The following is a 15,986-nucleotide window of genomic DNA, read 5'->3' as shown; positions in this document are numbered from 1 at the left end:
CCTACACTGTTACCTTGACACAATATAATAGTTGGGGCTACTACTGTGAACACAGACATGTCTGCTAGGTCAGGTGTGTGAAGCATCCGAGATTGCCACAAAACTACTCAGCGGGTGGATTCCATGACGTTAGTTATTAGTTGCTGAATAAAACAGAAAACCAAGTCAACCAAACAGGGACCAAAAAGGTTTCATAAATTTCCATAAAATGAGAAGTGAAAAATGTAGAAATTACAGAAGAATATAGTAATTTCAGCAATAGAATATATGACATAGGGGACAATGTACAGACAGACAGTGCTATCAATTAAATAATACTGACTCACTTTTCTTGTATGTCATCCAATATTTTATTTGGCAGGACAACCTCCATGATGTCGCAAAAGGACAAACTTACCGTATAATAGTGATAGTCTCTGATAAGCTGAAAATCCTTGCATGCTGACTTGGACAGGATCCCTTCTTTAATAAGGTCTTGTGCGATGTGTGGTTCCTTTTCAGTAATATGCAAAGCACTCACGTCTGGCTTGTTGACCTCAAAGAAGTCTTTATGTACAACTAAATATCCACTATTATCCATTACAAAGCATCTTTGGTAGAAAATAATACAAAATAAGTAGATAAGTTTGGGGGGGAAACTTTCTTAAGTGAACGAGTAGAATTTGCTGCAGGAGGAGCCTGAGGAGAAAATACTTTGGTCGAATATTTGTACACAGTCCCCTTCGCACACTCAACAAGTTACATTGCCCCCTCGAACATTTTCTTCCAAGTACTCCAAGAATTTCGTACTCCTCCTCCAGCTTCATGGTATACAGTGATTTGTATTGTATAGTATTAAACGGCACGGGAGAGACGGGGGGGGGGGGAATGGGGAGACATACATACATACATACATACATACATACATACATACATACATACATACATATTCTCAAGACTATTACATGTCACATAATTAATATAGGTATAAAGACATGTTTATGCTAATGTATAGTAAGAGTATATGGCTTATATTGATTTTGGCAGTGATATGATTATATGTAACACATAGCCGTGAGTAATTAAAGCACGTTGAAAATCACGACTTTAAATTTCAGTTGGTGAAAATAGAAAGATAGAAATGTAAATTACCTGTATCTATTCTCTTTACATATTGGGTAATTCCTCGTTAACAGATGATAAAAATACGCTAATGTAAAGTCAATACCCATAACTGCAATGACGTCATCGGATGTGGACTCAAATATGTTGACGCTGTAGAGAGTTAGATAAAGAAAGGTAAGTTAGTCTTTGCAAATGCTATCAAATAATACTATACATCTATTGCCTGGCTATGAGGACACTGGTATGTATGTATGTATGTATGTATGTATGTATGTATGTATGTATGTATGTATGTATGTATAAATCAGTTTGGCATACATACATACATACATACATACATACATACATACATACATACATACGTACGTACGTACGTACATACATACATACATACATACATACATACATACATACATACATACATAGGTATGTTGGCATTGTCATTGATAGGTATGTTGGCATTGACAGGTAAATGTATACAAACAAATATATGCATACCTTTCAACGATGGTTTTACTGAGTGTTATTATATATCCAGCACCATTAGCATCTTCATATGGGGCAGACAGGGTAAGGACTCCTTTGTTACTCTTTGATCTTTCAAACCTACAGAGGTTTTAAAAATATTTGAAAATAAACAATGACAACTATTAATTGCTTCTGCAAATTATACATTGTTGAAAGTAAAGTATACACTGATTCTTATATATTAATATTAAATGCATGTCAGAAGCTTTAAAACTGTAACTTCTTTGGATTTACTTCTCTGTACTTTTTCAATAAATAAATATTGATAAACATCCCAAGGTAATACCGTGTCTACTGTACAGAAATGTGGCCGGCTACCAACTTAATGTCTAACCGCAAATAAATAGAGAATGATAGACAGGTCCACAGATTATTCTTGCCGATCAGACGACAACAAAAACGACTGCCGTCTCTGGGATGTTTTCAATCACTGACTTAGGTTATCTTTTCACATAAAAGATCACCGTCAGTTGTGTTTTTATTTAAAATCATTTTATTCAAATAGAGAAGGAAAAAAGTCTGGAGACTTTAGCAAGTCCTGGGTTTACTATGTGTTTATACTGCATACCATGGTCTTACTGTGGCATCATAAAGATCATTCATTCGAACACCGGGATAACAACGAAAAACTCCGTTCGTTGTTCCTATGTAACGATATAATGTATAGTCTTCACATCTGGACTGATTTCTACTCCAAATTTCATTGACCTTTGCTGTTACTGTAACCATATCTTTGATATCAGCCTTAAAAAAAACAATAACAAAGGATCTTTCAATGCAAATTTTCCATGAAATATTTTGTACAAAACATAATGTTGTCACCTACATATCATTCAATAATGAGGCACTGGATAATTAAAATCTTGAATAACATACACAAGCTAGACACGAAATAAATACTTATTTTATTACTTTCCTACTTACCGACCAATTTACCAGTCTCACTCACTCACGCACGCACGCACGCACGCACGCACGCTCGCACACACACACACACACACACACACACACACACACACACATACACAAATGCGCGCGCACACACACATACACACACACAAGCACACACACACTGACTGACTGACTGACTGACTGACTGACTGACTGACTGACTGACTGACTGACTGACTGACTCACTGACTGACTGACTCACTCACTCACTCACTCACTCAATAACTCAATAAATCACTAACTCACCCACCCACCCACTCATCCACCCACCCACCCACTCACTCACTCACTCACTCACTCACCCACTTACTTACTTACTCACTCACTCACTCACTCACTCACTCACTCACTCACTCACTCACACGCCCCTCGCTGACTGACTGACTGACTGACTGACTGACTGACTGACTGACTGATTGATTGATTGGCTGGCTGGCTGGCTGGCTGACTGACTGACTGATTGGCTGGCTGGTTTACTGGCTGACTATCTAACTAACTAACTAATCAACCAACAGACTAACAAACAAACGAACACACACATGCATGCATGCATGCATGCATGCACATGTACATGTACAAAATAAAAATGAACCTTAAAGAAGTTGTTCCGGACAGACCACGTGACATCATTCATGTAATCTGTGTATTGTTGTATGACACTTTCATCCTCCTCAAGTTCCAAATACTCAACAGGTTCTAAGAATGCATTTGGAGAAAACTTGACAACTGATTGGGCTGTAAAGGAAAGGAACATAAATAGAGTAAACAACAATTATCAAAGTGATTGGGAACGATGGCTTCAAATTTGCTTTATAATATATATATAGTATTTTTAATTTTAGAAAGAAATTGAGCTTGTTACCTTTCGTGGCGTGCCTGTTTGCATGTCTGCATGATGATGGTGGTGCTACAATATCGACCCTGTGATAAAGGAAATCTTCACCTGAAATATGTCATTAGTACAGCATTTTAGCATGTTTTTATTGTCTATGAATACATCAATGATTTAATTATGTTAATGATTACTATTTCTCTATTGTACTAATCGAACTAGAGACACAAGAAAACTGACAGAGACAGAAAGGCAGAGACGGACAGGCAGAGGCAGACATACAGACAGACAGACAGACAGACAGACAGACAGACAGACAGACAGACAGACAGACAGACAGACAGACAGACAGACAGACAGGTATTTTGTTGTGACAGCAAATAATAAAAGCTTTATGCTAATACATAAATATCTATATGCAAACTGGCAATTGTTTAAGTTACGAATACCTGTCGGTCAGGTAAAGCCTATATCGCACAATATCCAAGATAAAAACTATACCGTATTAATAGTTAAGGTATCTTATAGTTTGGCAATAAAACCAATGGTCATAATTACAAAACTCAATTACATTTATAGCCATATACAGCCCACTTGGCATGTAATAAAAAATATTACAGCCCCGATATTATGCGTTTGAGCCCGGGGTAGGGATGTTATCCGCCCTCCTAACATAGGGCGGTTTACCATCGAAGCTCCATGTGTAAACGATCATATTGGGGCAATCGTATATATAATACTACCCTGCCTTACCTGATGGCCGTTGTTGTCTGAGTATATTTTGATGATCATTAACTGGTTCCACAAGACACACGACATAAGGTGAACCTGAAATCTGTGGAATGAAAATAAGTCGGGTTGTTAATTAAACAAAAGCTGTGTCCATTGTTTTTAAGCCATTTGATATATTTTAGGATATCAGTTTTCTAATGGTACTTTTAAATATGTCGAGTCTGTGTTCTAAACACTTTACAATTGGTACATCTGGCACAGATGTATAGCAGCACAATTGTATACTTCAACTCTCACGGGAACATACAATCGATGCTGAAATTATCAGAAATCTATGCAATTCACACTCATATAATTAAATCACTCACATTGTTACCTCTATCCTGCAAGGTACGTGTGGACTTATGTGGACGATAGTGGTTCAATCATGCTCGAGAACTATATCCATACAGAAACAAACAGCAGCGGAGAGGCTGGAGCCTGCAACTTGCAGTTTACGCGTCTCATATGCCATTTTAGTTACCTGTATTCTTTGCAATATACTGCCGTCTTCTTGACGTTGATGGTGTAGTTATTTAGGATCCATAATTTAAATTATCCAAGTTTTTCATAAAGTGTCATGGCAAATGCAATCCTACCCCTATTACATTCCTTAATCTGGATATGGGTACAGTTTACTTACATGTCGCCAATAGTAGGTAGACTCAATTGACGTTGTATAAACTCCTTCATTTGCTGAATTTCCTCTGGGAAGAGATCTGCTTGAGACGAACGTTACTTCGCCGCTTTCTTGATCACTAGTTGCAAGGAAAAAAATAGTATGCAAAATAATTTATTTTGTATTAATAAACTCGAGATGTAAAAAGAAGATGATCAAACTTATGGAAATTTGCATATGAAATGTCTAGAAATTACCCTAAATACTATTTTAGCAAGGAATCTATACATACATACATACATACATACATACATACATACATACATACATACATACATACATACATACATACATACATACATACATACATACATACATACATACATATATATATATATATATATATATATATATATATATATATATATATATATATATATATATATATATATATATATATATATATATATATATATCTTAGTTCACCTTCTCTGAAAATAAAATGTGGGGACAATTGGTTTTGACAAATTAAGACAGCAAATATGAAATAATTTTACAGTTTGCTTGTTATACCTCGATGTTATACCTCCGTGGTAAACTTCTTAAGTAATCCAGCTGAGTTGTTGTTATTTTAATGTAAACAAATTTGAACGTGGAAAACATTGAGATAGTATTGTTCCAGACAACTGAAATTTGATAGAGAGTGATAATATGGTTGAAAGGACTTCTAATTTAAGAGATCTTGACATTAAATTTAGACTATTCAACAGTTACTTCTACCTATCAGGGAATATACTGTTATTACCACTTCTTGTAACATTGTAAAGTAAAGTCAAAATATAACATGGCATATTTGCAAGGCTTTCTTACTTTGTTGAGTTGTTGAACACGATATCGTAGAATTCTTCTTCTCTTTCAAATGATGTAATGTGAACATAGACAGGTTCATCTGCAATGGTGGCAGGTGCTGGTAGTAAAGGATGCATAATTGCTCGTCCTAGGAGAAAGAGCAGTAATTTTCATTAACGTCATATTACTAGTATTTAAATTTTGGAAGACCCGAGAAAAGTTCTGGTCACTGACACGAACACAAATGGTAAGCTTATATACACTCTGTACTTTTTGGGAGAAAAGTTTGTGAGACACATTCGAGATAACATAGTATTTTAAAATTCCTTTTGATATATAGTTATCATATCAACGTAAACGGTCTTTCGTAAAAGGATAGTGTTGAAATACTAGATTTCTAATGTTTCTTTAGTGTACAAATCGTCAAATTCAATATTTACTTCATTATATCTCTAAGCATGCATGGAATAAAAAACACACGGCGTAACTAACCTTCGGCGTGTGTGTTTACTTCGTAGATAAATGAGTACGACTTTTGACCCTGTCTGAAGTATGTGACTTCACCAAGAAGATCATCTAAGGTAAAGTCTGTTCCGACAGCTCCTTTTAAAACGCCGTTATATTTTACTGGAATAGCCGCTGTTGTCATTAAGCCTGTATATTTTAAACATATTAAGTGAAATCTCAGAGGAGTAATTTGTGACATGCATTATGGTGGGAAAATAGCTTTACATTGATACAGCTGGCTGGCTGGTTGGCTGGCTGTCTGCCTTCTTGCTTGTCTCTATGTCTTTCACTTTTTGTCTGTCTCTGGCTGTATGTCGTTCCTATGTCCATCCATTTCTCTCTCCCTCCCTCCCTCCCCCTCCCTCCCCCCCTCTCTCTCTCTCCCTCCCTCCCTCCCTCCCTCTCTCTCTCCCTCCTCTCTCTCTCTCTCTCTCTCGCTCTCTCTCTCTCTCCCTCCCTCCCCCTCCCTCCCCCCCTCTCTCTCTCTCTCCCTCCCTCCCTCCCTCTCTCTCTCTCTCTCTCTCTCTCTCTCTCTCTCTCTCTCTCTCTCTCTCTCTCTCTCTCTCTCTCTCTCTCTCTCTCTCTCTCTCTCTCTCTCTCTCTCTCTCTCTCTCTCTCTCTCTCTCTCGCTCTCTCTCTCTCTCTCACTATCTCTCACACTTTGATCGTTTCTATTTTCATACTACAGATTACGAGATTTGATCTGAATGCATCTGGTAATGTATATGTATGTACCATTGTGAAGAGGAACATAAACGGCTAAAGTGTGGACTATTCCATTTCACATGATGACGGACGGACGGACGGATAGATACACACAGACAGACTAGTAAAGTACCCATAAAACCTTACAGTAAGTAAAAACAAGGTATATTTGTTCACATTTACCTAATCCGAACGCATCCTGATATGGTACTGAGAAAATAGGCTCATCTCCAAGTTTCTCTGTGTTGGCAAAGAAATCGTAGTATCTAGCCATGGTATTACGTAATCTGGTGTAGTCAGCCACATGTGTATATTGACCTTCCTAAACAGAAGAAATTATCAAGAAAAATCTACATCTTGACATTCTAAATTCAAAATCATGAAAACGTTATCATTTCCACAGCAGGATTTTTTTTTTAATCAAGTTCTCGTCATATGCTACTTGTTTTCTCTTTTTATTCAAAAACAGCTTTCACCACCACCACCACCACCACCTCAAGGGAGAAAGGATCATGTAATGTGAGTGTGTCGTCTTTTTGAGCTTTTGTCTTCATCAAAACTTCAATTACGATGGATACAATTTAAATAACAAATCTATTACCAATATTTCTTGTGTGAAATATTATGAATATACTGTACATCGCCATTCCTCATGGAATCTGCTATAATTTATGAAGATGAGTGTGTATATATGTGTTATGTTTTGGACTTCCGATCCTGCCATTTTGAACGGCGCATAATGGGAAATGTAATATCATCATCCATTTAATTGCGATTATGTTTCATAATAGTCTTGTCTGTCTGTATGTCGCTCGAAAAGAGAAACACCAGATGCCATTTTTCGCAGATTTGTATTCATATGAAAGAACATACATGTTTTTAAACCTATCAAAAGCCATATGCAACCAGAATTCAAAGTGGTTTTTACCTGAATATCGCCAATAGTGTTATTCGCCAGCTCTATATTATATTTCTCAAAGTCTTGTTTTGCAAGGTCTGCCAAGAATGATATTCCAGAATCTGAAAATGATAAATATTGTTAAATATTGTTCTTAAAAATAATAGTGCATGCTACTTTGGATAGTATGTGATACTTTCTTTAAAGCCTTGAATCTCATGAGAAAATACTGACATTTTAACAACTCATTGCAGACACGTACGGGAGGTAGAATCCATGGCCAACATGCAGCGATTGAGCTAATCGAACATCGAGAAGAGGTTTGTATCACCTCGCAACAATATAATTTGTAGCACAACTGTTTGGCGCAAATGACGTTTACCGGGCAACAATTTCCGTGACGATGTCTGTATATGCGCTTCATAACTAAACTGACAACTGATGACGTAATATGCACATACGTACATGTTTTCTCACCAGACTAATATGGCATCATCTGTGGAGCAAACGCTAGCGTAGAGACTTCACTGCTTTTGAAATGTTCTGTAAACAAACTTGGCATCCTTTTGTCAGAAAGGATTTGAAATGAGCAAAATTGGTAATTATGAGAGTAAGCTTTTGCAGATTGCTGTGTAATGTTTTCCAACTACCATCACGTACTGTTGTCAGATATAATACCATACAGAGTATATGTAAGCATGGCATACAATGCTGATGTGGCGTTTTAATTACAAAACACATGTTAACTGATCGTACCAGTGCAAAACCATTCGTCAGTTTCCCTCGTGCCTGTGGGTCACCCCAACACAGAGTGTTTCCATTGGGCTTTGCCTCAATAAACAGTCTGTGTTGAAGTGACTCCCTCGATGGAAACAGATGTATGATGTTGTCCTTGTGATCAGTCAACATGGGTATATCTATATCTATTCAATACATTCACATTCTTTGGGTTTTACCGACTTTTATCTTTGAATTCCATATCATAGGTATTTGATAAATTGGTTATTACCCAATATCCCTCTTTCGCCAATGATATGAGTGTTAATTCGTGCCATTTCTATTTCGTAACACTCATCTACGACTTGTGTTGCGCCATGACACACAATGTGATCTGAACGAAGTAAAAAGGATCAGGTACAACGGGTAATGAACTCATATTATCAACTTTGCAAAACTTTCTTTTTGAGCAGAAGATTACATTATTTATGAATAACTTTTCCCCTAGCTGAACTCCAGCATCTGGTGATGGGAAAACAAGGAGCCCAATTCAAAGTGAAAGAAGGAGCTTGTGATCGGTATGAGCTTACACAGTGATTACGATGTCATGATTCGTATTTGTCATCAAACTGAAAAGTACTACTGTATCTGGACATGCTTATCGGACGACCTCTGACCTTTAAACCAGTATGACTGAAGGTACTAGTAATGTAATTGTACCTACTTGTTCCAAATGCAATTGTTAAAATTACAACTTTATTTTCCATCTGTTCGTTGCTACTTTTCACTTCTCTCATGATGTCTCTTTTCGAATCTGTTGGTTCTCCATCACTCAAAAACAAAATCACCTGTTCTGTGTGTAGAAAAACAACAACCTTTAGTCCAGCTTCCTTCCTTTTCTCGAAAAGTTCAAGAGTTTCTTCTAATGTATCTTATAATTATTTGGTAGAATTCTGCAACTGGGTGTCCGTGTGTAGAGCTAGCTACGGAAAACAACATTCATTGCCCTGCAATTCTCCTTTTTCTCACCTTGGAAAACGCAGTGTACATTGCAATCACAAGCTGGACATTCATTCGCCAAAAACAAGTCATATAGGTAAATTAGATTACCATATTCCCTATGACGTCACTGTCTCTAGTTTATAGCTCATGGCACAGACATGTGGCGCCATTACAATTGATAAGGCATAAAAAATTGTGGTTCCGATTACGCTTAATTTTAGAATAGGTGGGGTAGGTACATTTTCATTTTATATTTTTATTTTATTTTTTGTTTGCGAGTGTCTAGTTCAGGTAGTTATGTTTTCTGTTCTTGTCCATATGGTCTCTGTGTTATTGGTTTCTTCCCATCAGATGTACAGCCATTACAGATTGGAAGAACGGTTTTATATTACTAGTATCTTTTAAAGTTAATGTCAGTTTCCGTATCCACTATTTCTTGCGAGACTTCACAATTTTTTTGTATTTATTTTTTCTCTTATACGTAAAAAGAAGTTTAAGGTCGGCAGTGGAAAAACTAGATGGGGGTCGAGTAACTGGAACCAAAAAATGTATTTAGGCCTAATGGCGGCCATGAAACAATTGATGAGTGTATAGTGGGAAATGCGTCGACTAATGAAAATACATACATACATACATACATACATACATACATACGTACATACGTACATACGTACGTACGTACGTACATACATACATACATACATACATACATACATACATACATACATACATACATACACACACACACACACACACACATACATACATACATACATACATACATACATACATACATACATACGTACGTACACACACACACACACACATACATACACACACATACGTACGTACGTACGTACGTAGAGATTGTATTTCGAACTTGCTGGAACTACGTTTCTTGGTGTTGGATTACAAGGTTCCGTTTAGCCATGGTTCTATCTACCAGTTGGGTTAAAGACTACTAGTACTAGTTCATTTTTGTATATTTAAAGTTTGTATTTTTTGGCCGGTGGCCAACAATACTGAATAAACCATTGATTGATTGATTGATTGACTACTAGTAATATCCTTGCCTTGCTCTTCACAGTTCCTTGTGTCACCTCATAATTAATATCGGGCATGCAAGTATTATCTATAAGCTCAATCACTCTCGCATACATGGTTTCTAAATAACGTTGCTCTGTGTATTTCTCTAATTTGCTATACATGTAACATTATTATATCAGTCGGTTAGATATATGTTTCCAATAATGCACTATCCACCTCAAATTATCAAGTAGAGATGTAATTCAAATTTTAAAAAATTACCTCGTTGTTGGTCTTCTTCTGTATAGGAGGATCTTAGTAAACTAAACGCCTCCCTCAATGCCTTCCCATATTGTGTATCACCTGTTCAAAGGAGACATATTTTCACAAATGACTGTATGTATTAAATTTAAGCAAACTACAAACATATCATGTAAAGTCATTTTATATATGAAGGCCTAGGACCACTTTAGAAAACAAGTGGTCTGAGATGAAAACAAAGTATTATTTACCATACTGAAACGACTTGTAGTTCACCAATCCTTCGATCATCACAGTTTTGGTCAATTTTGACAGCTAACGATTGATAGTATTCCAAACACGCCATATATTGCTAAACGAAATGATGAGGTAAGGTTTGCTTAAATTATTACTTTCAGTATACTATAGTTGACATTTCCGCTTTAAATATCTCGCTTAGGACCGGGCCACCTTACTTGTACCTTGTTTTTGAGTGCAACTATTGTGCGGGTTGCGGGCTGCTGCGGGTCGCTGTGGGTTGCTGCGGGCAACTGTGGGTCGCTTGGTGTTGGTTGTGGGCTGCTGTGGGCCTGGGAGTGTAAATATTGTGCGGGTTCCAAATCACTGTGAGTCGCTATTATTTTTATTTTCCATTATATGTTAATTTATTCACTTTTTTAAAACCCAAGAAACTTGTTTTCTGGCCACTGGGGAGGGGGGGGGGTTGTTGTGAAGGTCACACATTATATGCACTGTACTATTTTATAGAACCTACGTGCTGGGCTACCTGCACACACAATTTTATGTATTCCCCAACCCACCCATCCACCCACCCACCCCAACCACCACGATGGCTATATTCAAGGACGGTGACTTCAACATATTCAACATTGTTGAACTCACTTTGTAACTTGTTTTGTAGTTCTTTTGTAGTCACTTGTTCTTTAATGTTTACATTTCCTTTAGTTACCCTGGAAAACTGCTAAACATCCACATTACAAATATATATGTGTATGGTGTATGTATACATAATTCATATTATAATATACCTAGTGATAATGCTGTGCCATGATTCGCTAGAATCAGTCACGTGATAGGAAAATAGAATGACTATTTCCCTAGGGAAATAGTTCCACCAACTTTTACATGGTCACGTGACCACCGCGCGTTCACAGCAGGTCAAAATGGCAGCTTCTGACGATGTCGTCTGCCACCGCGAGTTCACAGCATGAGGTATATTATAAAACACATATTGCCTGGCCTATATTCGGGCTATAGCACCCGTTCATTACCCCCTCGTGACTGTGAGTTACCAGAATCACATGCTATTTCCCTCGGCCTTCGGCCTCGGGGAAATAGCATGTGATTCTGGTAACTCACAGTCCCTCGGGTGTAATAAACGGGACTGTGAGTTACTCGTGACTGTGAGTTACCAGAATCACATGCTATTTCCCTCGGCCTTCGGCCTCGGGGAAATAGCATGTGATTCTGGTAACTCACAGTCCCTCGGGTGTAATAAACGGGTGCTATAGCCCTCATGGCCAGGCAATGTGTGTTCACTAATGCCCTCAGTGGTTCTTGTAGTTTGAGTCTAGAAGGTTGTCAGTCAATTTCAGAATAGTCAAAGACCAAAACTAAGAGCACAACTAAATAAAATAAACACCAGTCATTGCATAAATGATCTGTTTATTTCAATCCCAAATAAGACGACAATAACACTACATCAGTAGTTACATCAGGCACCTTATTTAAAATGCAGTCGCGACAATTCTATGTAGAACAATCGACATTATTTGCATGAACTTCAATGAGTAAAGTGCAAAATGCTCGATGAATACGTACCACATCGCCGACATCTTGAATCAATTCATATGACCGGATGGTGCGAATTGTGCAAGGCCGAGCGATGGTGGCACACTCCACGACCCGCTCTGACCGGTATCCTCGCTCAATTCCTATTTATTTATCGGTAATGATTTTACGCTTCGCGTGGTTTTCATGGAAGTAATGACGGCCTCGAAAATACTATGTATATTTCGTGGACAATAGTATCCAATGGAAACATTGCATATCATAAGAAGACTCGTTTTGAACGACCAACAAATCGACCCACAAATCGACCCGCAGTTCAGCCTGCCGGCCCGAAAAATAACGATACTGGCTGTTGTTGACAATGCAAGTTCGAAGATCATGCATTTAGCAAATTTACAATGCAAGCATACTCAATGATTGATACATGTATTACCTGATGGTCGGAGTGAACTGATAAAGTCTTTCAGAAACTCGACATTAGCAAGTGTGGCCTGTGCTAATTCTTCACTAAAGCAGTCCAGGTAATCAGTCTCCCTCGACCAGCTACGAAGAGTGTTTGCCTCTGAAGAAAATGTCACAACTCCTATCTACAGAAGACATAAAATTGAGTGATTGAAGTTAGATTTCCTAAAAGTGAGAAAAAACTATACACGCCATGAAGTCTAAATGATTTTGTCGTTGTTGTAGCACATGTTGACCACGTCCTACTGGAGTGTAAATATGTTAACCAAAAGCTAAGCGAATGTACTCAAAGACAAATCGTATTTATATTACTCACGTATTGTAAAACTGATTGAAATTATAGATCTTACCCTGTCACTTGGATTCAAGGTATCTAACACAGTGAGAGCAGCATCTATAGCAATCTGCATCAATGTTTTGCCGCCATATTTTTCTTTCATGGAAGCACTCTTGTCGATCACCACAACCAGGTTCTTTGGTTCCGGTGAAACCGCTTCAACATACCAGGGTCTATATATAAAGATGTTCAAATTGTTAGAAATCATTCACTGTGTTTACTTTTACATATTGTATATATATATATATATATATATATATATATATATATATATATATATATATATATATATATATTAGCTCGCGATTGAATTAAAAATTTTATGTTGGGATTACGTAAAAAAGTCAGATTGTGGACTTAGACGGGAGGATCAAAAATGTACTTATGCAAAATTCTACAATCCATCGTTTTCCTTGGCAAAATTGGTACAGTCCATTAAATACATGTACCCAACGTATCCAATCATTGATATTTAAATGAATGTATTTTACCTGAATCTACCATCGTAGCCATCTGTACAGCTATCTAGTTTATTTGCCGGATAGATTGTGAAGACCCCCTCTTCACTGTTGAAGTACTGCCACTTCAAGGTCGGTACCTTTCGAAAGTTTTCTTTCATAACCTCGATCACTTCATGAGAAAAGTGTCGACTATTTGGTTCTGCGTTTGGTGATATCCTAGTACATACTGTATTTGGATCAAGCTAAAGGTAATACAATAGACAGCAAACATTAAAATGAGACTCTAAATAACCTATTATAAGTATCAGAAACCCAGATTAGAAGTCCTGTCTTTTTCAGTGCTGGGAAAGAATGCAAGCCTTGTCGGAGGTCATACCACTAAGTATAGGAGTTCACGGCGTCATCGACAAAATACAATGATAATGTGATAAGTTTACCAAACTGTCATACAGACGTTTTGCTTGACATCCTTGACATACATACATACATACATACATACATACATACATACATACACACACACACACACACACACACACACACACACACGTACGTACGTACGTACGTACGTACATACATACATACATACGCACGCACGCACGCACGCACGCACGCACGCACGCACACACACACACACACACACACACACACATACATACATACATACATACATACATACATACATACATACACTAAAAGACATACATACACTAAAAGTTAGGGATTGCATGTCAATACTTTGTCTTACTTACATTGTCATCATATCTGGGTTGTCATTCTAACAAACCTAATACTGATTCAAATCAGAACACCTGCATCTCTCGTCCCCCACCCCACCCATTCAATTGGCCTGTTGTTCATCATGCTAGGGATGGAAAGTAAGATAGCCAGACGTTTAGACCATTTCACAGAGTATGTAAAACAAGTCTACAATCAGCCACATTTTTCATCAATGTAACAACAATTTTGAAAAGTATTATAAAAGTGACTTACCGCCTTGCCATATCTACTGTTGAACTCTAAGTCAGACAGATCGACTTGACAACATTGTTGAAAGCTACCCTGATCTTGGTCATACATTTCCACCACTGCGTCTTTGATTTTTCTTAGTGCATCAACTCTTACTAAGAACTTTTGATTCAGTGCAGTTTTGAGCTGAAAAGAATTAAGGATATGTTGATTTTCTCTTTAAATTTAGACTGTAGAATATGTTGATAGGAGGTTGTTATCAACCATGTATATCATTACGAGCACCGTCGTGGCCATTCCATTTTCGCAGATTGATTAATTTTCATTGCATAAACCCATTTTTTTTTCTCAAATTGAAGTACAAATCGTCATTACTTTCAAAGTAATTACGACAAGTATAGAAAAGAATACATACGTTATTCTAGAAATTTGCGAACATTCAATAACATCAATCATTACCTCCTCGACCAGAGTTCTGCCCTCTACCGGCGAAGGTTCAAACGTTAAGGTGTCAAAATGGTTCTGTAAATAGAAAAAAAAACGATATAATTAAAGTTCTTTTCAGAGACTTAAAAAACTACATGTTTACATCAAGATGCTGGTTGACAGATTACTTCTAGAGTTGTCTCCAGGTTTATTTCATTTGTTAAAGGGTGCAGGAAACTAGATGACGTTTTATTACGATTTATCTCAGTGGCATACTGATTAGAAGCTTACTGTGGTCTGACCTGTGACCTACATTTGCCTGAACTCAGATAACCAAGGACTGAATGAATAGACCATTTTTCTGCTTTGTTTGACTAGTTTGTGACACATGCACATCTGCTTTGCATTTGAATATGTCCGTGTACCTGGAAATGCTTATAGCCATGACAAAGTACTAAAGTTCAAATTAGGAGTATAGGCATAATAAAAGAAATTGTGTGGTTCCGGTTCCGTTCAATTTTAGAATAGGTGGGGTAGGTAGATTTTTTTATTTCATTTTATTTGTTTCTGTGTGAGTGTCTAGTTCAGGTTTTCTATTGTTTTCCAAATGGTCTCTGCGTTGTTTATTTCTTCCTATCAGATTTACAGCAATTACAGATTGGAAGAACGATTTTATAGTGTGTTTTTTTTTCAAGTTGATGGCAGTTTTTGCATCCACTATTTCTCATGAGACTTCACAATTTTTGCGATTTTTTTTTCTCGAATACATA

General features: G+C 37.2%; 1 protein-coding gene across 1 annotated transcript in view; it reads right to left on the bottom strand.

The window, feature by feature from the left end:
- The window catches only part of LOC144449602 (VWFA and cache domain-containing protein 1-like), a 30,699-nt gene that overhangs the window by 7,992 nt on the left and 6,721 nt on the right, over nt 1-15,986 (bottom strand). The window contains exons 3-21 of the mRNA XM_078140168.1: nt 15,250-15,312; nt 14,815-14,976; nt 13,852-14,063; nt 13,374-13,533; nt 12,995-13,148; nt 10,792-10,872; nt 9,206-9,334; nt 7,795-7,886; nt 7,050-7,188; nt 6,147-6,308; nt 5,676-5,802; nt 4,830-4,944; nt 4,169-4,250; nt 3,446-3,526; nt 3,176-3,318; nt 2,201-2,376; nt 1,603-1,710; nt 1,132-1,254; nt 398-590 (exon numbers count right to left, since the gene is read on the bottom strand). Coding sequence (XP_077996294.1) covers nt 398-590; nt 1,132-1,254; nt 1,603-1,710; nt 2,201-2,376; nt 3,176-3,318; nt 3,446-3,526; nt 4,169-4,250; nt 4,830-4,944; nt 5,676-5,802; nt 6,147-6,308; nt 7,050-7,188; nt 7,795-7,886; nt 9,206-9,334; nt 10,792-10,872; nt 12,995-13,148; nt 13,374-13,533; nt 13,852-14,063; nt 14,815-14,976; nt 15,250-15,312 — 2,502 coding nt within the window. The remainder of the gene's footprint in view (nt 1-397; nt 591-1,131; nt 1,255-1,602; nt 1,711-2,200; nt 2,377-3,175; nt 3,319-3,445; nt 3,527-4,168; nt 4,251-4,829; nt 4,945-5,675; nt 5,803-6,146; nt 6,309-7,049; nt 7,189-7,794; nt 7,887-9,205; nt 9,335-10,791; nt 10,873-12,994; nt 13,149-13,373; nt 13,534-13,851; nt 14,064-14,814; nt 14,977-15,249; nt 15,313-15,986) is intronic.

Source organism: Glandiceps talaboti, chromosome 18, assembly GCF_964340395.1.
Source record: "Glandiceps talaboti chromosome 18, keGlaTala1.1, whole genome shotgun sequence".
Lineage (NCBI taxonomy): Eukaryota > Metazoa > Hemichordata > Enteropneusta > Spengelidae > Glandiceps > Glandiceps talaboti.
The sequence above is the reverse complement of the archived record's forward strand: the minus strand, read 5'-3'. Positions and strand labels throughout refer to the sequence as shown.